We start from the raw sequence: 26,231 nt of genomic DNA on the forward strand, positions 1-26,231 counted from the left end.
TACATTAAGCTTACACACTGAAATCCTAAAGTCTAGTTCCTAATCCATTCCCACCATCTCTTATAGCAGCCTTGTTTAAGGACTAAAGAGGCTTGACTTTCATATTCAAACTGTATATACAGGCTGGGAGAAAATATTTTAATGCCTTATACATAGAAATAATTTGGTATGGAACCACTCTTAGACTGTTGTTGAAATAAAACCATTATTAAAAAACAAAACAAAATTTTGTTCTCTGTGTAACATTTTCCGTACAACAGTTTCTGAGAAACCTAGTAAAATGTCTTTCATATGTGAACAGCAAATTCTTGTCATAAAACAAAATGGACAAATCTTATACCTGTTTTAAGAGTCTGAAATCAGAGTTCTAATCCCAAATACATTTTAACTCTGTAAATGGACAAAATAATTCATCTCAAATTTTTCATAATAATTTATCTTATGTTTTTCATAACTTAAAAAATCAAAATTGTAGTTTTGGTCCTAAATATACCATAGTCTGATTTAAGGATTAAATAAAATACTGGATATTAAAAAAATCTTTCAAAAATTCCAGAATATCAAGGACTGAGTGTTAAGATTTTTGTATTTTTTGAGGCGTTATGAATTTCTTTAGTTGGTTATTTAAAAAACAGCAACAGTAAAGAAAAAAACCTCCCAGATATACTCAAGTCATAATGTAAAATTTTTGTCCTTGATCTATACTATGAAAGGGCCAAATAGTTAAAATCAATATCCTTTGAGTACTGAGTCTGATATCATTTGATGTTCTAAAATATATACATATAATAATATATATCATTTAATAACATTTTATACATTTTGGGGATAACTCCATTTTTCATATCTTTTATTTGTATCACTGTGTTTTTCAGGTGTTTAACAATTAATTATAATTTTAATTGCAATGAAACACTCTTATCACTTAGATGAGAGTCTCTGTTTTACTCGAATGATAAAAAAAAAAATGTATACCTTAACTAAATATAAGATAAACTGAACTCACATTTTATTCGTTTACAGTTAAAGGAAAACAATATAACATATATGTTTCTCTCAAAAGTTAAAAGAGCTTAGAAATTATAGTCAGTCCTACCTTCAGTTTGAATTCAAGCTGCGGCATGACAGATAATAATAAATGGGGATCTATAGCAAAAAGTTCCTGAATCAGATCAAATACATGTTCTGACAAATCACTTACTGATGATCTTCCCAGCACCAGTACTTGATTGAAAAACTAAAGGAGATAGAAACAAAAATAGAATATCCATTTCATTTAAAAACTTGGATTGGCTTTTTATAAATGTGTTAAAAGAAAACTATATAATTAGGCATTCCATATACAAGTGAGGAAGATGAAAAAGATGTTTTAATTACTTATAATAGGATAGTCACCAAAACAGAACAAATCTCCAAATATCAACAAATTATGACTGTTATATGAAAAATTTTAAAAGTAATTGAGTTGTTACCTTTCTTTCAAATTAAGATGACAATTCTAGGAATGAACTGTTATTAAAAAACCAATTTAAATAGTTTATTTAATCCATTATAGAGGATTTTATAGAGAAATTTCATTATAGCAGACAAATAATTTTAAATGCCTAAATCTTTTGGATTTTTAAGTTTGAGTACTTTCTTTACTGAGGCTTCCCAAGTAGCACAGTGGTAAAGAATTCACCTGCCAGTGCAGAAGACTCAAGAGACATGTGTTTGATCCCTGGGTTGGGAAGACGTGTGTTTGATCCCTGGGTTGGGAAGAACCCCTGAAGTAGAAAATGCCACTCCAATACTCTTGCCTGGAAAATTCCACAGACAGAAGAGCCTGGCAGGCTATAGTCCATGACGTCACAGAGTTGGACACGACTAAGCAACTGAGCGTGTGTGCACACACGCATACTTTCTCTATGAATTTAGCAATAAAGAATAACTGAAGGTGGAGGATGAATTGCCTTTTTTCCCAAAAATACCCAGAAAGAGACTTCCCTAGCAGTACAGTGATAAGAAGCCGCCTGCAAAGGGTCATGGGTTCAATCCCTAGTCCAGGAAGATTCCACATGCTGTGGAGCAACTAAGCCCATATGGCACAATTACTGATCCTATAAGCCTTGACTGCCGATCCTGTGCACCCTAGAGCCTGTGCTCCACAAAAGAAGCCACTGCAACGGGAAGCCCACATACTACAACCATGACTTGAGCCCATTTGCCGCAACTAGAGAAAGCTTGAACATTGCAACAAAGACCCAGTGCAGCCAAATAAAACCCCAGAATGTCAAAAACATTTTAACTCAGAGGACAAAGAGAAGGAAAAGGTGATGATACAAAAGCTGATAATTTAAAAGCATTCTAGGAAGAAGAAACAAAGAGAATATAATATCAAAGCACAAATTAAAAGGTATCTCCACTCCTTGCTAGCAAAATTAAATTAGAAAAAAACTTTTAAAATGTAAAAATGCTACAGAAGTTAATTGTATGCAACATGTTTTTGGTAGTATCATCAAATGATAAATTTCTTTTGAAAGACAACATATATTAAGAATTAGAAAATATTGTGAAGAACTCGAAAAGAATAAGGAAAAGAGTTTTAACAAAATTTAAAACTACACATACACATATGAACAATTCTGGAAGGATATATGAAAATCTATTGGTGATGGCTATTTTTGAGAAGTGAGAAAAAAATATTTGAGATTGAAGAAAGACAAATTTCACCGTACATACTTTTATACTTGAGAAAACTTTTTTAAACCATGTTTAAGTATTTAGTAAATTAAATAACACTAATAATCCATAACATTTAAATTAATATACTTAAGACTTTTATATGTAGAGAACAATTCAACAGTAAATAAATACTACATTCACAAAGACTGTACTAAAGAAAACAGTGAAAAAAACCTAAATGCAAGGCAAGAGGGAAATAATTAGGTAAATTATATATGAATTCAAAGGCACACTTACAGTCATTCTTATCATAAATAAAAAGATGATGTAAAAAAAAATGATGTCAAGATGTGGAAACATAAATGAACAATTCAAAGTTTTATATAAAGTGTGAAAAAAACAGGTAAGAGTCTGAGCAATGTTCAATAATGAACTTGTTACATTAAGGCAGCACAATTATCTTTTTTTTTTTCCAGAATTACTTTATTGACTTTTTAGTAAAAACAAAACACACATGAAAGTCAAAAAACAACTTACTACTCTATTAACAACTATTTAAGAGGGAAAGGTTCAGAAGAATGGTTTAGAGACATGAAGAAGGAACTATATAGACAGAGAGCCACAGATAAAGATGAAGGGAGAAAATGAAAAAGATCAGCCTAGCCAGGAGATAAAAAGATAAAATACAAAGGCAACAGAAGAAAGGGTGGGAATGGCAGACCCAACATCCTCTATCTTGTGCCATTTAAAAACAATGTCTATAAGCTTATAAAGTTATGCTGCATTTGGTTACATTTGGACATATCAGTTCTTTTAAATATTTCTTCTAAATAGATGAAACTGTTTATAGGTAAATAAGCCTTTATGTGAAGGGTTCTAATAAATTTGTACCTTTATGGATTAAGAACTACAAAATTAGAGAAAAAAGATAGGCAGAAATACCTACATTGGCAATGCATGCTTCAATAGTCTGGACTGTCCTTTTCAATAGGACTTTTGCGAGGTCAAAGGACTGTTTATTTAAGTTCTGAAACACAAAAAATATGCAAAGTTACAAATGAACTAATGAATTTATGAGATAATATCACTAGAACATCAAAGTCTTCAAAGTTCAGAAAATATGAAGCAAAAAATATAACTGAACCACATTCAAGGTTTTACCCAATATCCACTAGTCAAGAGGTCATAAATGCAGAAGTTGCAAATAGCACAACCATGAATCAAAAACTAAAATAAAGAAAAATAAAAAAAACACAGTAGGTAATTAGCCAAAAGCTCAACCCTATATTAAGTTTAGTTTTACTAAGATTTTTAGGTTTTGTTAACTGGGAGTTGGTGATGGACAGGGAGGTCAGGTGTGCTGCAGTCCATGGGGTCGCAGAGTCAGACCCAACTGAGTGACTGAACTGAACCAATCTGAATTGGCAATCACACCCATTTAACCCTAACATACACACATTATCCTCAGTATTTCACTGTCTAATCAATGTCTGTTCAGAGGAAGAGTGGACCTGGGAAGTGCTTCAAGTAAAATTCTCAATCAGTTATATTTCTGAAATGCTAACTACTGCTTTCATTCCTCAAGATTCCCAATGCATGGTAATAAATTAAAGGGTCTGAGGAAGCCTGTGAAAAGATATATTTAATTTTTAAGAAGTTATTGAAAATGGAATCCTTGTGTTGAAAAGTGCCTATTAACATCTCTACACTTTACAGTTTTAGACCAAACAGATTCATTCACCATCATCTTGCACTTATCTCTAAAAAAAGGCAAGGATATCCTATACCTTAGGTTAGTAGTCAGCAAAACTTTTATGCAAAGAGGTAGATGGTAGATATATATTTTAGGCTTTATTGGCCAGCCATATCGTCACTGCTGCAACTACACATCCCTGGTTGTTGCAGCAGGAAAGTAACCATAGACAAAATGAAAACAAATAAGCATGGTTGTGTTCAAATAAAACTTTATTTACATAAATAGGCAGTGGGCCAGATTTGGTCTACAAGCCATAGCTTCCTGATACCTGCTCCAGGTTTTTACTTCATTTCCAAGACAATAAGATTAGCTCAAAATTAAGGCAATCTTGGAGGAAACAAACAGGTGAGGGAGATTAAGAGATACAAACTTCCTTCTGCAAAATCAATGAGTCACAGATAGGAAATGTACAGTGTGGGGAATACAATAAATAACTATGTAGATCTTTATATGCTGATACACTGTAACTAGATTTAGGTGGTCATTCTAAACTGTACAGAAATACTGTGCAACCACAACTAAGGAAGAGTTATGTAGATCAATTACACTTCAAAAACTAACTCATAAAAAAAGAGATCAGATTTGTAGTTAAGGCAGGGGGTGCGGAGGCAGAATTAGATGAAGGCAGTCAAAAGGTACTTCTAACTAAGAGATAAGTACTAGTGATATAAACATGATAAATCTATTTAAAAACAGCTATATGTTATATGTGAATGAAATTCATTAAGAGAATAAATCTTAAGATTTATTTCATTTGCAAGAAAAAAATTTTTTTTTCTATTTTTTTAATTTTGCAGCTATGAGATAATGGATATTCACTAAATGTTCCATGTTTAAATGAAATAAATGATTTCATAATGTAGGTAAACTTATACAGTGCTATATATCATTTATATCTTGGTAAAACTAAGGAAACCTTTCTATTTCCTAAAAAGGCATAGTTCTACTCATTAAAAATACATTCTAACTAGAATACAAACACCAAATACACTACCCCTCATAAAGTTTTTCTTTTCTTATTTTGCCTAATATATATAACCTCTTTGCCATACTCTCAAAATTTTGACCTATTACAGACTCATTTGAATTTTTAAAAAATGTAAATAAAATATCAGCCAGGAAAAGAATTTATAATTGGTTGCATCTTATTGTGAATAGTATAATTAGATACATATTTATCAGACATCTGATGACAAGTCACTGAACAGTTAGAGGAAAAGAGCAGGAAAGTAAGTACCAACAGTAGGATAGGCCTGAGTCCACATCAGTGGTTGGTTGACCTGGAGCGGTGGAAGCTAAGTCCTTCACTTTCTTAGGGGGAGTGAGCAGAAAGAAACAGAAAAAGGAAATGGAGAGGAATAGACTGGAGAAGGAAATGGCAACCCACTCCAGTACTCTTGCCTGGAAAATCCCATGGATGAAGGAGCCTGGTGGGCTGCAGTCCATGGGGTCACTAGGAGTCGGACACGACTGAGTGACTTCACTTTCATTTTCATGCATTGGAGAAGGAAATGGCAACCCACTCCAGTGTTCTTGCCTGAAGAATCCCAGGGACAGGAGAGCCTGGTGGGCTGCCGTCTATGGGGTCACACAGAGTCGGACATGACTGACGCGACTTAGCAGCAGCAGACTGCTCTTAAATATCCTTTTCCCCTTAACATTAACCATATAGTTTCTAGTTTTGCCCAAATCATTTTCTGAAAGTGTCTAAGAAAAATGTAGGACATGGGTTCTAAGGAGAAATACAATTCCTACAATCTGTATCCGTTCAGTTCAGTCGCTCAGTCGTGTCCGACTCTTTGTGACCCCATGAATCGCAGCATGCCAGGTCTCCCTGTCTGTCACCAACTCCTGGAATTCACCTAAACTCATGTGCATCGAGTCGGTGATGCCATCCAGCCATCTCATTCTCTGTTATCCCCTTCTCCTCCTGCCCCCAATCCCTCCTAGCATCAGGGTCTTTTCCAATGAGTCAACTCGTCGCATGAGGTGGCCAAAGTATTGGAGTTTCAGTCTTAGCATCAGTCCTTCCAATGAACACCCAGGACTGGTCTCCTTTAGAATGGACTGGTTGGATCTCCTTGCAGTCCAAGGGACTCACAAGAGTCTTCTCCAGCACCACAGTTCAAAAGCATCAATTCTTTGGCACTCAGCTTTCTTCACCGTCCAACTCTCACATCCATACATGACTACTGGTAAAATCATAGCCTTGACTAGATGGACCTTTGTTGGCAAAGTAGTATCTCTACTTTTTAATATGTTATCTATTAGAAAGTAGTAAATACATTTTCTTTTCTTAAAGAAAGAACTAAACCAAGACAGTACTTCAATCCCTTGCGATTCTTATATTAGATATGAGTGGTCAATCTGGAACATTTTTATTTTCCAGAGAAGAGGCAGCACTTAACCAAGTGAAAATATGTCTTTTGAAGACAACAAGAGGTGTAAGACTTATATGTGTTACTTTAATTTACTTGGGACTGGAGAATGAAAGTGGGAATAATTACATGGGATTGCATATGTGTAGTACTACCATTAAATATATCTTAATACTATACAGACCTTATGTGCAGGAATGAGGTTAATAAGAATGGAGTCCAATAATTCTTGAGTAACTCCATCACCTTCCATGATGATAGAACTCATCAAGTCTAGCATGTGCATTTGTACCTTCTTATTGTGGCTATTGCTTAAAAAAAAAAGAGAGAGAGAAAAAAAATTAGGCTTACCAAAGAAAATTAAACTTCCCAGTTTAAAACAACTATCTCAAATGTAAAGGATTTTTGACTTGAGCAAACCACACCAATAATGGCAAAGAAACTTTGGCTACTCCATACTTACTTTGCTCCTCTGGTGATTATTATGAAAACAGCTAAGAAATCACTGCAAACTATTTCACACATACAAAAATTTAATTAAGACCCATACACCTAAAATTCAAAGAATGAGTTAAATTCAATGAAACAAAAATGTCAACTTCAAAGAAGTCTTTGATTACATGCCCCTGGATTTCAAAAAATGATAAAATTTTAAGGAAACAAAAAATGTACAAGATAATGTAGCTTTTCATCCTTTTTGATTTTAATAATTCCCCCAAAACGACAGAACTATAAACACAAAAAAGGCCTATGTAAACACGTGCATATCTTTGCCACTAGAAGTTTTAGGTCAACAATACTGAAAATCCAAAGTCTCATGTAAAATGCCACCAGAACTCATGACTTAAGATTCTGAAAAAGTCATCCTGCTGTCTCTCAAAGAATTTCAAACAAACAAATGAAAAATCAACAAGGTATAAAGTTAGAATCAGTTTCAGTCCTGCTTCCTTAGCTAGTGCAAAGTCAAGGGCAGGACTGCTCAATAAATATGTGTAGTGGCGATATAAACTTACCCAAAAAGACTGGCTACAAAACTGTAAGTCAAGAGAACATCTAGGCTTCTCCCTCTCTGACTGCATCTTAACTAAAGATTTGACCTATTCGTTTTCACATTTATCAGAATATATATGCAAAGGCAAATCAAGAGAATGATATAACTTAGTTGTACTATTACAGACAAAGGGAAGTTTAAATTAAGACTAACCTAAATTTTATTATCATTTATGTATCTCTTATTTGTAATTTTTAAAAAATAAGCTTGAAATAATGGGCACCTAGTGGTAAAATCAAAGAACAAAATTTTTAAAGTTGTTGAAAAGTGTGTGTGTGTGTGTGTGTGTGTGTGTGTGGTGGGGGGAGGTAGGCAGTGAAGAACGGAGATACTCAGCTTGATACAGAAAAATGAGAGTATTTAGGTCTCAGATCCGTATCATTTGTGAACAGGAAAGGAGTGAAGGAAAGAGAAATGAAACAGACTTAAAACTTATTTCCACTAGTTTCAGCCAACATTCAATAATAGGATTTACTCTTCTACCTGAAACAATTAAAAAAAAAATGAACAAAATATATGAAAACATATCAGACCCTATACACACGCTGCTAAAAGAAGGGAAGCTTCCTTTTTCTACCTATAAAAGTTTCCAGGCTTCAGTACAGGAAGAGAAGATCCTAGCAGAGCCTAATGGTTTTTCTGGGTCTGTAGAGACTACAGTTTGCAGGGCAGAATACCAGAGGGGAGAGAACTACTCAGAGAGCAAGCTCACAGAGACTACCCCTGAGTCTTCAGGTGCTTAGTGATTACCACAGGCAGGTGAAGAAATCTCTTGAATTTGGGGAAGGAACCACCTGAAAGGAGCAGAAGGAATAATCCCTGGAATTCACACAGGTCATACAGTGTGTGTGTTTCAACTACAGTGGAAAATCTTACAACTCACAAGGCATCTAGTAATCAGAAGCAGAAACCCACATATCCAAGCAGCTCTGTGAGCTCCAAGCACAGCAAACAGGAAGAAAACTCCACTGTGAGACATCATAATTGAACTGTTTAAAACCAGCAATACAGAGAAAATCTTAAGTGCATAGAGAAAAAGAAAACACATTATTAACAGAGAAACAAAGATTTAAAATGACAAAAACTTATCATTTTAAAAAGTGTAAGCCAGAAAAAGACAGAGGAACATCTTTAAAAGTACTGAGACAGAAAAGAAGTCTATTATTAACATAATATTCATACCATGAAAATAACTTTCAAAAACGAAGGTGGAATAAGGTTTTTTTCAGACACAGAAAAACTGAAAGAATTCTATCAGCAGTAGATTTGAACTATAGGAAATGTTAAAGGAAGTCCTTCAGACTAAAGTACAATAATGCAAGATGGAAATCTGCATATATACAAAGGAATGAAGAACACCAGATATATGGTAAATGTGTCAATAAATACAAATCAATAAATTCCTCTTTCAAAAGGCAAGTCTCATTTTACTGATTTACCTCACTGTGATTTTTTCAATTAAAGAATTAATCAAGAATAAATTTAGATCTTTAGATTCAGAAAAGAAAAATATTCAAAGGATCAAAGAAAGTATGTGTATGTAAAAGTAATAGAAGAAAAAAGTATAACTGCACAGTATTAAGTGAACTGAAGTGGACAGTCAAGGTAACAAAATGGGCAGGATAACAGCTAAGGAGTTTCTTTTTCATTTTGCTGATAATTTTAATATTAAAAGAAAAAGTCGCAAATATATGGCAGAAAGCAAACAATGGCCACAAACTGTTCTCATCTCTGTATGCACATGTCTTTAAAATGCTACTCCTCCCAACAAAATAGGAGTCTATTTAACCAACCTTTGAATCTGGGTTTGCCTATATGCCTTGCTTGGCCAATGAATTAAAAGTAAACATGAAGTGTGCCAAGATTTTAAAAAGTGCTTCTGCGGTGGGGTGTGCCCTTCTTGCAATTTGTGAAACCAAGTCAGCGTATGAAGAGACCTGGATTAGCCTGCTGGATGATGACAGAGTGACATGTGACCTAGCTGTCCTATTACATCATCCAGTTGCCAGATGTTCTAACTGACTGCAAGTACAGGAGCAAGTCCAGCCCTGACAAAAAGAACTCCCAAGCTGAATCATAAACTAAATAAAATGGAGTATGCTTTAAACTATCAAGTTGTGGGTTGCTTTGTTATGAAGCAAAAGCTAACCAACACAAAGGTAAAGTTTATACATTCTATCATTCACTTAAGGGCTTTAGTTAGTTGTCACAGGAAGTTTTTTCTCATGCAATCTTTTTATAAGCTTCTATCATTAGACTAGGTTGGTCCAGTTTACCCCAGGTTATATTCTCTTCCTACCATTCTATCTAAGGAAAAGAAAAATACTTAATAGTATTCATTAGAAACCTACAGAAAACTTCAGAAATGTGCTATTCAATACTGAAGTCGCTATGCAAAAGCCATGTGGCTACTGCCCTACTGAAGTCTGGATAGAGCCACATGTTGAAGTAATAATAATGCTTTCTGGATACACTGAAATAAAATATATTATTTAAATAAATTTCACTTGTTTCATGTTACCTTAATGTGGCTATTAGAAAATTTAAAATATATTTGAGATATATTGCTTGTATATAATGTAATGCTACAGAACACATCTCATAACAATGCTTGGTTTACTAAAACACATACACACACACCAGGATGAAGCACCGGATTGAAATCTCACACACACACACCAGGATGAAGCACTGTATTGAAATCTCACACACACACACACACACACCCCCCAACCAGGATGAAGCACTGTATTGAAATCACAAACACCCACACCCACACACCCCCACCAGGATGAAGCACTGTATTGAAATCTCACACACACACCAGGATGAAGCACTGTATTGAAATCTCACACACATACACACACAAATACACCCCCCCCGCCAGGAAGAAGCACTGGATTGAAATCTCACACACACATCCCAGGGTGAAGCACTGGATTGAAATCTCACACACACACCCCAGGATGAAGCACTGGATTGAAATCTCACACACACATGATGAAGTACTGGACTGAAATCACACATACACACCAGGATGAAGCACTGGATTGAAATCTGGTGGGCTACAGTCCATGGGGTAGCAAAGAATCAGACATGACTTAGTGACTAAACAACAACAACATACAATTGATACCATAACTTAAAATATCAGTATAAAGACAAAGAGAGTTTTCAGACCACAGAATTATTTTCCACTTTATGTTAAGTCTTCTAAGGAAAACATTTCCTTTTAACTAAAAGATCTTAGTGTAAATACATAGCACATGATAATTCAGTATGCACATCAAGAAAAAGAGACAAACAGAAATGCTTAAAAAATAACTTACTTGATCACTGAGAAGAGAGTCCTAAATAGCTGAATAAAAATTTCATTGCAATCTTCCAATTCAAAGCAGATGTTATACGATTTAACCCATGCTAAATTCTTAAATAAATAAATAAATAAAATTATTCACACATATAGAGAATAGTTATACAAAGTAGGCTCATTAATAAAATTTAAGTTTTAGAATTAGAAATCTATATTAAAGCTTATAATACCCCAACATATAAAACTATAATTGTTTCAGCAGTCATGTACTCTGACCTTTAAAAAGATATGTATCTGTTGGCATTAACCTTTTCTTATTGAAAAACACTAAACTGTCAGAGGTTGATAGGACATATATACATAAAAAATATTAACTGCAGTGAAAATTAATTCGATTTAATCTCTTTTGGGATTAGAAAAGAATAAAAACATGAAAATAAAGTCTCAATGTAACAGTTTTGCCCATGGAATATGAAGATACGAAGAACGAAAAAAAATATTGTAAATGACATTTTCTTAAGTGGGCTTTGTATAAAACAAACAGAAAGATTCATTTTACATTATAAAGTTACTATAAAGAATTTCCTACAACATGAAATAGTGATATTTATTAAATAAAAAAAATTTTACCTCTAATAAATAAAAGTATCTATTAAATTGCGGGCTCTTTGTATCCTCCAAACCTTTTAACTGTCTGGTAATAAACAAAAATATGTCCTGTTTTAAAAAATGATAAAATGTATTAATTTAGACACAAATACTTATTACTTTCACAATATTCTAACAGTTTATATATACATTCTCTATTAAAGACAACAATAAAAGAAAATTATCCTTAGGACTAGCCTAGTCTGTTACTCAAAATATCTGGAAAAGAGCAAATCATTTAAAATTACATCCTTTAGAAGCAAAGATAATTACTGCCACATATCTTTAGGCTTTCTCATTCTCAGAGAATCATAGGTTCTATGTCTCGTTACCCTTTCTTCTAGTACAGAACTTCCACTTTATTCACTATCTTTATATTGTATCACGGTAGTTATTTTCACTTAAAGTACTTGGATATGTACAATTCCAATAGATGTAAATAGCAACTTTCAAGACCTATTTTTGAATTTGATGTGTGACTACAAAGTTGTGTGGAACAAAATCAATAATAGACTGGTCCAAGGGATTGTACTTTTCACAACAGTGCTCTATTTCTTAATAAGCTTTCTTTAGAAGTTTTAACCCCAAATAGTATCAATATGGAATAAACTGATTTAAGGGCTATCTGAAAGTATTCATAATATGAAAACAGTTCAAGAGATCAACTCAAAAGAGGAGCTCCTCAAACTTTTCAAAGGCAGAACCATCAAGATGAGCATGTAGCTTTGCATGTAAAATAACCTGCAGAGGAAAATAGTCAATGTGTGAATTTTGTTATATAGTTTTTTAAAAAGTGTCATTCACCATCCCTTCAACTGAGTCATCTGGGCTTTCAGATAGATTATCCTGAAGGTCAAACATGAGCAGACAGGGACCATTTTGATCTGTATCTTTCAAATGCCTCATAAAAATACCAGTCATTTTATGGATATTCAATGAATATTAACTGAATAAATAATTATTTGTTTTTAGAACTTATGACATAATCTTCTTACGATGACAAGATGATTAAAATGAAACCTATGTTCCTAAGGGTATTAAGCTAAACTATAAAACCAATTCTGTAAAGGTTGTATTTACCTTAAGTTTATCATGGGAAGTATATGGAGCTTCTGGGGCATAGATTCGAAAGATGTCAGCCAAACAACATGCTACAAGGAGACGCACATCTTTATTGGGATTCCTGAGAAAAAATTCAGATGCTAGATGCAAGGCTAGTGGGAGATACTGCTGTTTTTCATCTTCTGAGTCCTGATCCATATCCATAAAAGTCTTTACTACCATCTGCAAAAAATGTATAAAAGAAAAAAATAGTCAACTCTTGATATTTAGAAGCCAGTGAAAAAGTATATATATTTACTCATCTCCATTACAAAACAAACTAGCAATCAGTTACTATGTACATCTTCATTTAAGAATTTGAGTAAAGACCACAAGCATGGATAAGTACCAACATTTGGATTACTGACAGATGCATTATCTGCATTTGTACCACATTTATGAAGAACTTAATACTCTCATTATTAATATTATATCTAGCTCAGGTAAAAATTTCATGCCTTGGGACTTACCTGTCCAGTTGTCAAGAATTTGCCTCCCAACGGAGGCGATGTAAGTTCAATCCCTGGTCAGCAAACTGAGATCCCACATGCTGTGGGGCAACTAAGATAAGGTGCTGCAACTACTGAGCCCTGTGCATTCCACAGCTTGTGTGTGCGTGCTAAGTCCCTTAAGTTGTGTCTGACTCTTTGCAACCCCATGGACTGTAGCCTGCCAGGCTCCTCTGTCTATGGGAATCTCCAGGCAGGAATACTGGAGTGGGTTGCCCTGATCTCCAGCAATCTTCTGACTCAGGGACTGAACCTGGGTCTCCTGTGTTGCCAGCAGATTCTTTACCCTCTTAGTCACCAGGGCAGCCCCTAGAGCCTGTACTCCATAACAAAGACCCAGCCTAGCGGGGGGGGGGGCGGGGGGGAGTTCATAGCTTCATGTGCATGCATGCTAAGCCACTTCAGTCCAACTCTTTGCAACACTATGGACTGTAGCCTCCAGGCTCCTCAGTCCATGGAATTCTCTAGGCAAGAATACTGGAGTGGGTTGCCACGCCCTCCTCCAGGGGATCTTCCTGAGCCAGGGAATGAAGCCAAGTCTCTTTTGTCTCCTATATTGACAGGTGGGTTCTTTACCACTAGTGCCACCTGGAAAGCCCTGGCAGCTTCATACCCACAAGCAAATCATTTGATATTTTCTAACATTATCAATTATGTTTCTTTTACACTTATTATCAAAGCTGTCTTGATTTAGGCTCCTTAAAACTATTAAGTTTCATACTTTAATGGGTTTTGTAATTCACAATAGAAAGCATTAAAGAAATAAAAAGAAAAAATGATATTTTTAGGCAGTTATATTTCTGACTAAACTCAATTATAAAATAAACTTTGGTCTTATTTATGGTTATAAAACTAACAAATGCACATTTCAGAATCACTCTAAAAGGCAAAAAAAGTGTAATGGAAAAATACCATAATTTTTCAACTCCAGAAAATAATCACTATTTACATTTTTGTGTATTTTATGCTGGCCTGTTTTCTCTATAAAGATGGAAATAACCACACAGTCATTTCTTTTTCATTTATCCAATCACAACCATTTCCTCATACCATAAAAAATGCTTCTTTAAATAAATCAGCCTTATCTAACCAGTAACCACTGTCAAATATTGAAGCTGTATCTCTATTTCTATTTTGACAAGCCTTTTTATCAGAATAAATTCTGGTTTGTTTTCTTTTTGTTTGCCTATGCCCAGCATGCAGGATCTTAATTCCCTGACGAGGGACTGAACCCTCGTCCCTGCATGGGAAGGTGCATTCTCAACCACTGGACTACCAGGGAAATCCCATTGTGCTCGGTTTTTTCCAAATACATTTTTTTCCCCAATACATTTTTTTCCCCATGTCTACTGAAGTGATACTTTCCTCCTAATTCTGTTACTAGAATAAATCCCACTGACTGGTTTTCTAATTACAATACAATTTCAATATATCACATACACTGTCTTAAAATACAGACAGGTATAGTATAAGTGACCTAATCTGGAAAACAACACACAGAAGGATGACTGTAAATCACTATTTCTTACAAGTCTAAATACAAACATCAGGAATGGAATCATAAAGAACTAAATTCAGTGATTTTGTTATACATGACTTTGTGCTCATAAGAAGGGAGCAGTAAAAATTGGAACAGTCAACATCTGGAGAATACAGGAGCTCTCTGTACTATTCTTGCAACTTTTCCAAGTCGGAATATATAGCAAAAGGAAAAGTAAAAATTGACAAGAATACATTTACCACAGGAAATGGGAAAAACATACTCATATTAATAGTTGAAAACTCAAGTAAGACTTGTCTTTTTAAAAAAAAGTAACAAATAACGTTAAATATTAATTGGGGGTGGGGAGGATGCATTATTCTTTTCCTGATTTTAAGAGAACATATTTATCTGTAAATCATTAGCTTGATCTAGAGATGTTACTGATAGAGAAATAAAATCACATGTATAAAGTATTCTAATTGTACTTTAAAAACTTTTAAATCAGAAATGCGTAAGGCATAGTGATTCACAGTTATCCACATTTGTGCTGTTTTCCTAGGTTCAGTCATTCAGGTAATACTTGTCTCTATTTTATGACAGTGTGTGTGGTGCATTCCTTTCTGAAAGTTCTGAATCCTAGCAATTCTCAAGGACCAGAAGTTCTTTTTAAAATTATTATTTCTTATGACACTATTACTTCATTCAGAGCTTTATTTCTTTTGACATGTTTTGAAATATTTGTGTTTATTCCACTTGATTTTAACACAAATTAACATATAGCTGAGAAAAATGTTTCCCCAGTTTTAGAAATGATTTCTTTCACCTAACTTTTGTCAGGAGAAGAATTTTTAACTGTCTTGTTAACAGCTGTATCCTTAATGATTAGAATAGGACTGGCACAAAATAGGCATGTAGACTTTTTTTTTTTGGAAAGAACATTCAAATTCATTACCTGGAGAAAATCATAATTTGAAAAGATACATGTAGCCCCAATGTTTACTGAAGATCTATTGACAATAGTCAGGACAAGGAAGTAACCTGAATGCCCATCGACAGAAGAAAAGAAAGAAATGTGGTGTGTGCTTGCTTAGTTGCTCAGTGGTGTCCAACTCTTTGTGACCCTATGGACTATATAGCCCACCAGACTCCTCTGTCAATGGGATTTCCTAGGCAAGAACACTGGAGTGGATTGCCATTTCCTTCTCCAGGGGATCTTCCCAACACACAGATCAAACCTGTGTCTCCTGCTTGGCAGCGGACTCTTTACCCTGAGCCACCTAGAAAGCCCCAAAGAAATGTGGTACCTATATACAACAGAATTATTACTGAGTCATAAAAAGGAATGAAATAATGCCATTTGCAGCAACATGGATGAACTGAAGAGGCAATCATAATGAGTAAAGTATGTCAGACAGAGAAAGACAAATACCATATAATATCGCTTAATATGTGGAAGCTAAAAAAATGGTATAGAACAATTTGTTTACAAAAGGGAAACAGAGTCACAGATCTAGAAAACAATATTATGGTTACCAGAGGGAAGAGGGATAAATGGAGAGACTGGAACTGACCTATACACACTGCTGTGTATGAAACAGATAACTAATAAGGATCTACTGTGTAGCACAGGGAATTCTACTCAGTACTTTGTAATGATCTATTATAGGAAAAGAATCCAAAAAACAGTGGATTTATACGTAACTAATTATACAGTGGAAGTAAGAAATAGATTTAAGGGACTAGATCTGATAGATATAGTGCCTGATGAACTATGGACGGAGGTTCGTGACATTGTACAGGAGACAGGGACCAAGACCATCCCCATGGAAAAGAAATGCAAAAAAGCAAAATGGCTGTCTGACTGAGGAGGCCTTACAAATAGCTGTGAAAAGAAGAGAAGCGAAAAGCAGAGGAGAAAAGGAAAGATATAAGCATCTGAATGCAGAGTTCCAAAGAATAGCAAGGAGAGATAAGAAAGACTTCCTCAGTGATCAATGCAAAGAAATAGAGGAAAACAACAGAATAGGAAAAACAAGAGACCTCTTCAAGAAAATTAGAGATTCCAAGGGAACATTTCATGCAAAGATGGGCTCGATTAAGGACAGAAATGGTATGGACCTAACAGAAGCAGAAGATATTAAGAAGAGATGGCAAGAATACACAGAAGAACTGTACAAAAAAGATCTTCACAACCAAGATAATCACGATGGCGTGATCACTCACCTAGAGCCAGACATCTTGGAATGTGAAGTCAAGTGGGCCTTAGAGAGCATCACTACGAACAAAGCTAGTGGAGGTGATGGAATTCCAGTTGAGCTATTTCAAATTCTGAAAGATGATGCTGTGAAAGTGCTGCACTCAATATGCCAGCAAATTTGGAAATCTCAGCAGTGGCCACAGGACTGGAAAAGGTCAGTCTTCATTCCAATCCCAAAGAAAGGCAATGCCAAAGAATGCTCAAACTACTGCACAATTGCACTCATCTCACACGCTAGTAAAGTCATGCTCAAAATTCTCCAAGCCAGGCTTCAGCAATATGTGAACCATGAACTTCCAGATGTTCAAGCAGGTTTTAGAAAAGGCAGAGGAACCAGAGATCAAATTGCCAACATCCGATGGATCATGGAGAAAGCAAGAGAGTTTCAGAAAAACATCTATTTCTGCTTCACTGACTATGCCAAAGCCTTTGACTGTGTGGATCACAAAAAACTGTGGAAAATTCTGAAAGAGATGGGAATACCAGACCACCTGACCTGCCTCTTGAGAAACCTGTATGCAGGTCAGGAAGCAACAGTTAGAAGTAGACATGGAACAACAGACTGGTTCCAAATTGGAAAAGGAGTACGTCAAGGTTGTATATTGTCACCCTGCTTATTTAACTTATATGCAGAGTACATCATGAGGAACACAGGGCTGCAAGAAGCACAAGCTGGAATCAAGACTGCCAGGAGAAGTATCAATAACCTCAGATACACAGATGACACCACCCTTATGGCAGAAAGTGAAGAACTAAACAGCCTTTTGATGAAAGTGAAAGAGGAGAGTGAAAAAGTTGGCTTAAGGCTCAACATTCAGAAAACTAAGATCATGGCATCCGGTCCCATCACTTCAGGGCAAATAGATGGGGATACAGTGGACGCAGTGGCTGACTTTATTTTTCTGGGCTCTAAAATCACTGCAGATGGTGATTGCAGCCATGAAATTAAGACGCCTACTCCTTGGAAGGAAAGTTATGACCAATCTAGACAGCATATTAAAAATCAGAGACATTACTTTGCCAACAAAGGTCCATCTAGTCAAGGCTATGGTTTTTCCCTTGGTCATGTATGGATGTGAGAGTTGGACTGTGAAGAAAGCTGATCGCCGAAGAATTGATGCTTTTGAACTGTGGTGCTGGAGAAGACTCTTGAGAGTCCCTTGGCCTGCAAGGAGATCCAACCAGTCCATTCTAGAGGAGATCAATCCTGGGTGTTCATTGGAAGGACTGATGCTAAAGCTGAAACTCCAATACTTTGGCCACCTCATGCGACGAGTTGACTCACTGGAAAAGACTCTGATGCTGGAAGGGATTGGGGGCAGAAGGAGACGGGGACGACAGAAAATGAGATGGCTGGATGGCATCACCGACTCGAAGTTTGAGTGAACTCCGGGAGTTGGTGATGGACAGGGAGGCCTGGCGTGCTGTGATTCATGGGGTCGCAAAGAGTGGGACACGACTGAGCTACTGAACTGAACTGAACTGAATCCACTCTGCTACACAGCAGAAACTAACACACTGTAAATCAACTATATTCCAATTTTAAAAATTACTTAAAACACCAAACAACAAAGCAAACCATTAAGATTCAATAAAGATGAGGAGGTACAAAAATGTTTGTCGTATTATTCTCTGTGTTTGAAATATTATACAATTGTAAGGAGTCAATTTGATTAGGTAAAATGAACTTTGGTTTTTAAAGGGTTGCAAGTTTCCAATAAGACTTGAGCTGCTTAGAGATTTTTCAAAAAAACTGTTTCAACTGTGTTCCAACTTTGAGGTTCCTAGCAGCCCTGGTAGGGGCAACAAGACAAAGTGGGGTGGGGGGTTCTCTTAGTTACTTGCATCTGAGCAGCTGGCTTTTCAATAGCTTTATATATCAACCTACTGTATCTGGGCCAAAAATCAGTGCCCCCAAGCTACCTCACATAAATACTAGGAAGCTTTGGTGGCTGGGAGGGTCAGGAGTTTGGGATTAGTACTTGAAAACTACATAGAATGGATCAACAATAAGTCCTACTATATGTATAGCACAGGGAGCTATATTCAACATCCTGGGAATATACATATGTATAACTGAATCACTTTGCTGTACAGCAGAAATTAACACAAACTATACTTAAGTAAAATCTGTTATAATTCATGAAATGCCTTTTTAACATCTACTCTGATAATATATATTACGTATATTAAAAAAAATATGACCCATATGGCTGTACCATTCTGGCAAAAAAATTTATCAGTTCTAGATAAAGACCAGGTCAATCAGTATATAACATCTGTTGGCTAGAAATTTGTTTAGAATTCTTGAGTAAATACATTCTAAACATAGGTCTTATAGCAGAAGGCACAACTCAAGGGGAGGGACATGCAAATCACCACTGGGGAGAAATGGAGAACACATGCTCCATACAAAGAGCTGGCTTCAGTTAATTGTTGTCAGGTGAGAATGAAGACCTCGTATAGAAAATCATTCAGTTGATCAGGACACAATAAAACGTTAAGTGAAATCATCTGACTTGAGAATTTCAGCAACTCCAAAAAGGTCATACCATTGTGAGGGATAAGCAAAACAAATCTATGTAGTCTTCAAGTCAACAATGTTCAAACTGTTAAGAAATATTTTCAAGGAAAAATGTCAGCACACAGCCATCTTTTCAGGTAGGCAAATTATTCTGAAGAGCCGAATCCATATTTCTTTTGCACTTAAATAGTTTTCTTTAGGTATAAAAACTATGAAGAAAATATTCAATAAACTGATTATTAAAATCCAGAGAACCTTCAAAATATTAATGAGGAGTTTTCACATTCTCCTAAGCTGTAAGACAGAAAATACCATTAAATTAACATTTTCCACACCAAAAAGTAATGGTAAAGACAGACCACTTTAGAATCTACAAAAAAAAAAGAAAAATTAGTTCCCAGTGGGATAAAAGTCAAAATTTGAAAGGAACATCTAAGAAACTTTTAAAAAAATAGAGTATCTTTATGATCTTGAGTAGGAAGGATTTCTCAAGAAGATACAAAAAGCACTAGCTACAGAATCTTTCCATAAAAGTAAAATTAATCTGCTTTCATCAGAAGATATCACTAAAACGATTTTAAAACACATGCCAATGAATGAGAGTAGATATTTGTGACATGCATAACCAACAAAGAACCTATCTAGTATATGTAAAGAACTCCCAGAATTCAGTAAAGAAAACAAAACCCAAGTGTAAAATGGAAAAATGACTAGGTAGACTAAGTACTTTTTGAAAAAAATCTCAGTCAGTATAATGGGGGAGATTAAATCCTATTGACAGCCAGGCAAATGCAAAGTAAAATGTGGTAAGAGAACTGACATTTTAATAATACTGTGTTCTCTGACCTATGAATATGGTTTATGTCTTCACTGATTTAGGTTCTTCTCTTCCAGACTGAATGAATATTGGGACAATCACTGCATCCTTCTGGAAGAACACGCCATGTATTGCACCACACACCATTTGCACACTTCTATCACAATGCTATGCCTTCTGCTTTCTTATTTGTCTCTGTTAGGGCTATGGCAGCACCTTATTTCTATGTCTTCAGCACAACAAGTTGGGCTTGGTGTATACTTAAGTTTGTTGAGTGGAAAAGAAATACATTCCATCATTATTGCGTAGTTTTTAGTGTACTGGTTTTGTATATTTTGTTATTCTATTTAACCTTTTCGGATGCTACTATGAATTTTAACATCTTCTCATTTTCCAACTGTTGGTTCCTAACACAAATTGTACACTTACAATCAATTTTTCTATACTAAGCCTTTTGCACTACTACTCAGCTTTACTGGTTCTAGGGGCTTGCTTATTTATGCATTTCTCAGGATTTTCTATAAATGCAGTATCATTAACAAATAAGGACAGTTTTATTTTGTCTTCTCTCATCTGTGTCTTTTGTATCTTTTTCTTACTGTGCTAGCAAAACCACAACAATATAGAGCAAAAGTGAGAGTAGACGTTTTTGCCTCTTTTGAGATCTGAGAAAGAACATCGTCTTTCACCATTAAGTATGCTAATGGGTTTCTGCAGATGCCTTATCAGGTTGAGAAAGTTCTATCATGTATTCCTAATATGCTGTTATTTTTTATGAAGAACATGTTGAATTTTTTTCAGACACTTCTTCTATATAAAATGGGATTATAATACGGTTCTCCCAACTTTATAGTGTTAATATGTTGAAATAAATTAATATCACATAGTAAACAAAATTTGCACTGCTGGGAATAAACCTGACATGGTGGTCACTGTGTTTTGTGTGTGTGCAATGTTTTGGGTTTTTTTTTTTTCTTTTAGCTGTGGTTTGTTTTTGTTTTGCTGGCTGGATCTCCTCTGCTAATATTTTGTTTATTAAGGCTCTTGGTATGCTGCTGTCCATGGGTCGCAAAGAGTCTGACACAACTGAGCAACTGGATTGAAGTCTCTTGATACATAGATTTCTTTTCTAGTAATAAGTTTTGTTTTGGTATAAAGGTAATATTGGCCATATAGAGTGAACTGATAGTGTTCACTCTTCCTGTTTGCTGAGTTTGTGTAGGACTAGTATGCTTTTATCCTTAAATGTTTAATGGAATTAATCAATGAAGTCATTTGAGTCTTTACTTGTGGAAAAGCTTTTAGTTGCAAATCTAGTTTCTAAAATCAGTATAAAGTTATCAGGTTTTCTATTTCACCTTAAGTCAGTTTTAGTAGTTTGCATTTTTCCAGAAATATATCTACCTCATTTAGGATACAGAATTTACTAGCATAAATTGACTTATGCCTTTTTTAACCTTTTAATGTTTATAAAGTTTATATGAAGTCTCTTCTCTTTTCACTAATGTCGCTAATTTTTGTCTTTTTTCCTTGAGTGTTCTAACATAGTGGTCTCAAGGGGCTTCCTAGGTGGCACAAGTGGTAAAGAACCCGCCTGTCAATGCACGTAAGAGATGTGGGTTCTATCCCTTGGTCAGATGATTCCCTAGAGGAAGGCATGGCAACCCATTCCAGTATTCTTGCCTGGAGAATCCTCATGGACTGAGAAGCCTGGTGGGCTACAGTTCATAGGTTCGCAAAGAGTGGGACACAACTGAAGTGACAGCACGCAGTGGTCTCAAAGAGGAATGAATCTGCCACACATCTCCAGGAGGTATCTGCCAATGTCTGGAGACATTTTTAGTTGTCACAACTGGCAGAAGGGGTTCTACTGGCATTGAAGGGGAAAAGACCAAGGATATAGCCAAACATCATACAACATGTAAGACAGCTCCCCGTAACAATTATCAGCCTGAAAGGGTCAACAGAGCCAAGGTTGACAAACCTTATCAAACAAAAGGTTTTATCAATTTTACTATCTTTTCAAAGAACTAATTTTTGACATTATTAGTTTATTGTTTGCACATTTTCTGTTTGACTGATTTCCATTTTTAACCTTTACTATGTCCTGCTTTCTACTTTCTTTAGGCTTAATCTCCTTTTTCTAGGCTCTTGGGGTAGAAACTTACAACTGATTCTAGAATGTTCTTTCCTAATATAAACATTTAAAAGCTCATCGAAACAAATTTCTCAATAAGCACTGCTACAAAGTTCAAAATATTTTCTAATCTGCCTTGTGATTCCTTCTTTTATTCATATATTATGCAGAAATAAACTAATTTCCAAATATTTGGGTTTTTTGGATATCTTTTATTAATTTCCCTGTGATCATATTATCCCTGTATGAAATAGGAATCATATTAAATGTATTGATATGTATTTGTTTAATGTCTTTGGCTGCAAAGAATATAATCAATCTTATTTTGGTATTGACCACCTGGTGATGTCCATATGTAGAGTCTTCTCTTGTGTTGCTGGAAGAGGGTGTTCACTGAGAGTCCCTTGGACAGCAAGGAGATCCAACCAGTCCATCCGAAAGGAAATAAGTCCTGAATATTCATTGGAAGGACTGCTGCTGAAGCTAAAACTTCAATACTTTGGCTACCTGATGCGAAGAACTGATTCATCTGAGAAGACCCTGATGCTGGGAAAGATTGAAGGCGGGAGGAGAAAGGGACAACAGAGGATGAGATGGCTGGATGGCATCACCAACTCACTGGACATGAGTTTGAGTAAATTACGGGATTTGGTGATAGACAGGGAAGCCTGGTGTGCTGCAGTTCATGGGGTTGCAGAGTCAGACACAACTGAACAACTGAAGTGAACTGAACTAGGAGATAGTGAAGGTCAGGGAAACCTGGGGTGCTGCAGTCCACTTGGTCACAAGGAGTTGGACACAACTTAGTGACTGTTCAACAAAAATTGTTATGTATTAACAAATACGAAATGTTATATTGATTTCCACTCTTCACTCTAGTCAAACTAGGTTTATTCATTATCTTTGAGAAGTATCCTGAGCAGCTTTCACAGTTGTGCATAGAAAGAGAGCTAAACACTTGGTGAAAAAAATGTTAAATGTCACAGAATTGCTTCTACACCTGTCTACTCTTATTAAAATCTTCCTTTGTTGTTCACTCACTCAGTTGTCTTATCTGCTCTTAGAAGTTTGGACCAAATTCTACTTCCTTTTCTTGAAGCCCTGCTTGACCAGCCTAGAATGAAAGGATTGCTGACTGCTTTGAACTGAAAACACGGTACCAATTACAAAGCAAGTATCTTACAGTATCTTCTTGCTGCAGTTATTAGTAAGTAAATCATGTGCCCTTAAGAAGACTGTGAACTCCCAAGGGCTCTACTTTTTCTACATTTGTCTTTAAACTGAGACATGAGCCTATTTTCTGAAGAAATGAAATCTATTAGTGTAATTTTTTTACATACTTTAGACTTCAGTGGCTGATCAAGTCTGAGAACAGAAATCTCTCTAAAATTCTAATTTGTCAATAGCTATGTTATTTAAAATCCTAAAAGATGATGCTGTGAAAGTGCACTCAATATGCCAGCAAATTTGGGAAACTCAGCTCTGGCTACAGAAAAGGTCAGCTTTCATTCCAATCCCAAAGAAGGGCAATGCAAAACAGTGTTCAAACCACAGTAAATTGTACTCATTTCACATGCTATCAAGGTAATGCTCAAAATCCTATGCTTCAACAGTATGTGAACAGAGAACTTCCAAATGTATGAGCTGGATTTAGAAAAAGCAGAGGAAACAGAGATCAAATTGCCAACGTCCGTTGGATCATAGAGAAAGCATGGGAATTCCAGAAAAACATCTACTTCTGCTTCATTGACTATGCTAAAACCTTTGACTGTGTGGATCACAACAAACTGGAAAATTCTTAAAGAGATGGGAATACCAGACCACCTTACCTGTCTCCTGAGAAACCTGTATGTGGGTCAAGAAGCAACAGTTAGAATCAGGCAGGAAACAAGGGACTGGTTCAAAATTGGGAAAGGAGTACATCAAGACTGTATATAGTCACCCTGCTTATTTAACTTACATGCCGAGTACATCATGCAAAATGTCAGGTTGGATGAATCATAAGCTGGAATCAAGACTTCCCAGAGAAATTATCAACAACCTCAGATATGCAGATAGTAACACTCTAATGGCAGAAAGCAAAGAGCAACTAAAGAGCCTTTTGATGAAGGTGAAAGAAAATATCGAAAAAGCTGGCTTAAACCTCATTACCAAATTAAGATCATGGCACCTGGTTCCATCACTTCAAGGCAAACTGATGGAGAAAAAATGGAAACTGTGGCAGATTTTATTTTCCTGGGCTCCAAAATCACTGTGGATGGTGACTGCAGCCATGAAATTAAAAGATGCTTACTCCTTGGAATAAAAGCTATGACAAACCTAGTTAGTATATTAAAGAGCAGAGACATCACTTTGCTGACAAAGGTCCATAGAGTCAAAGCTATGATTTTTCCAGCGATCACGCATGCATGTGAGAGTTGGGCCATGCAGAAGGCAGAATGCTGAAGAGCTGATGTTTCTGGATTGTGGTGCTGAGAAGATTCTTGAGAATCCCTTGGAATACAAGGAGATAAAACCAGACAGTCCTAAAGGAAATCAACCCTGAATATTCATTGGAAGGACTGATGCTGAAGCTCTAATACTTTGGCTATCTGATGTGAAGAGTCAACTTATTGGAAAAGACCCTGATACTGGGCAAGATTGAGGGCAGGAGGAGAAGGAGGTGACAGAGGATGAGATGGTTGGATGGCACCACTGACTTAATGGACAAGAGTTTGAGCAAACTCCAAGAGATAGTGAAGGACAGGGAAGCCTGGATGCTGCAGTCCATGGTGTTGCAAAGAGTCGGACATGACTTACTGACTAAACTACATCATTGCAATCAATACACATTTCAAGACTACGTGCTAATATTAAGACAAAAAATTAAAAATAGAACTATCAATTATCCAGCAATTTCATTTCTGGGTATTTATCTCAAGAAAGTAAGAACACTAACTTGAAAAGATATATGCACCCCCATGTTCAGGGCAACTTTACTTATAACAGCCAAGATGTGGAAACAACCTAAATGTCCCTCAATGGATGTATAGACTCTATAGCAAGAGAGAGAGAGAGTGTATGTATTATAATGGAATATTATTCAGCCATAAGAAAAGAATGAAATCTTGCCATGTCCAACAACATGTATGGACTTAGAGGACTTAGTCTTTTAATGCATGGATGGATTAAAGCTAAGTGAGATAAGTCAGATCTCTCTTATGTGTCAAATCCAAAATCCAAATAAATAATAAACAACAGGGCATCAATTCAATTTTAACAAATTGAATTACTCTATAAAAAAAAACCCTCAATAACCTATTTTCTAATAAACCAACAGAGACTACTTGAAGATACAATTTGTTTTGTTGTCATATATTTAGTCAAGGTCAGTATTCTTTAATGAAACAAGGTTATTTCATACCTGAATTGTGTGGCATAGAAAAGTTAGATGCTACACATTTTGCTATACTCATTCTGAAAGCAAAACCAAGTTATATTCTAAAGACTCAGTCTATCAACCTCAAACCATTTAACAAGCATATACTACAAAACTATATTTTACATAGATCTGAAAGTTTCTGGATTACAAGAAATGTTTTACTTCATTTATT

At 35.6% G+C, this 26,231-nt stretch overlaps 1 protein-coding gene across 2 annotated transcripts in view; it reads right to left on the reverse strand.

The window, feature by feature from the left end:
* PDS5A (PDS5 cohesin associated factor A) overlaps window positions 1–26,231 on the reverse strand; it is a 132,473-nt gene that overhangs the window by 74,368 nt on the left and 31,874 nt on the right. For both annotated transcript variants that reach the window (XM_055435141.2, XM_088836293.1), the window contains exons 3-8: window positions 12,891–13,094; window positions 11,793–11,879; window positions 11,179–11,276; window positions 6,983–7,109; window positions 3,611–3,691; window positions 1,097–1,237 (exon numbers count right to left, since the gene is read on the reverse strand). In XM_055435141.2, coding sequence (XP_055291116.1) covers window positions 1,097–1,237; window positions 3,611–3,691; window positions 6,983–7,109; window positions 11,179–11,276; window positions 11,793–11,879; window positions 12,891–13,094 — 738 coding nt within the window. The remainder of the gene's footprint in view (window positions 1–1,096; window positions 1,238–3,610; window positions 3,692–6,982; window positions 7,110–11,178; window positions 11,277–11,792; window positions 11,880–12,890; window positions 13,095–26,231) is intronic.

Source organism: Moschus berezovskii, chromosome 5 (genome assembly GCF_049115385.1).
Source record: "Moschus berezovskii isolate FMDL1 chromosome 5, NW_MosBer_1.0, whole genome shotgun sequence".
Classification (NCBI taxonomy): Eukaryota; Metazoa; Chordata; class Mammalia; order Artiodactyla; family Moschidae; genus Moschus; species Moschus berezovskii.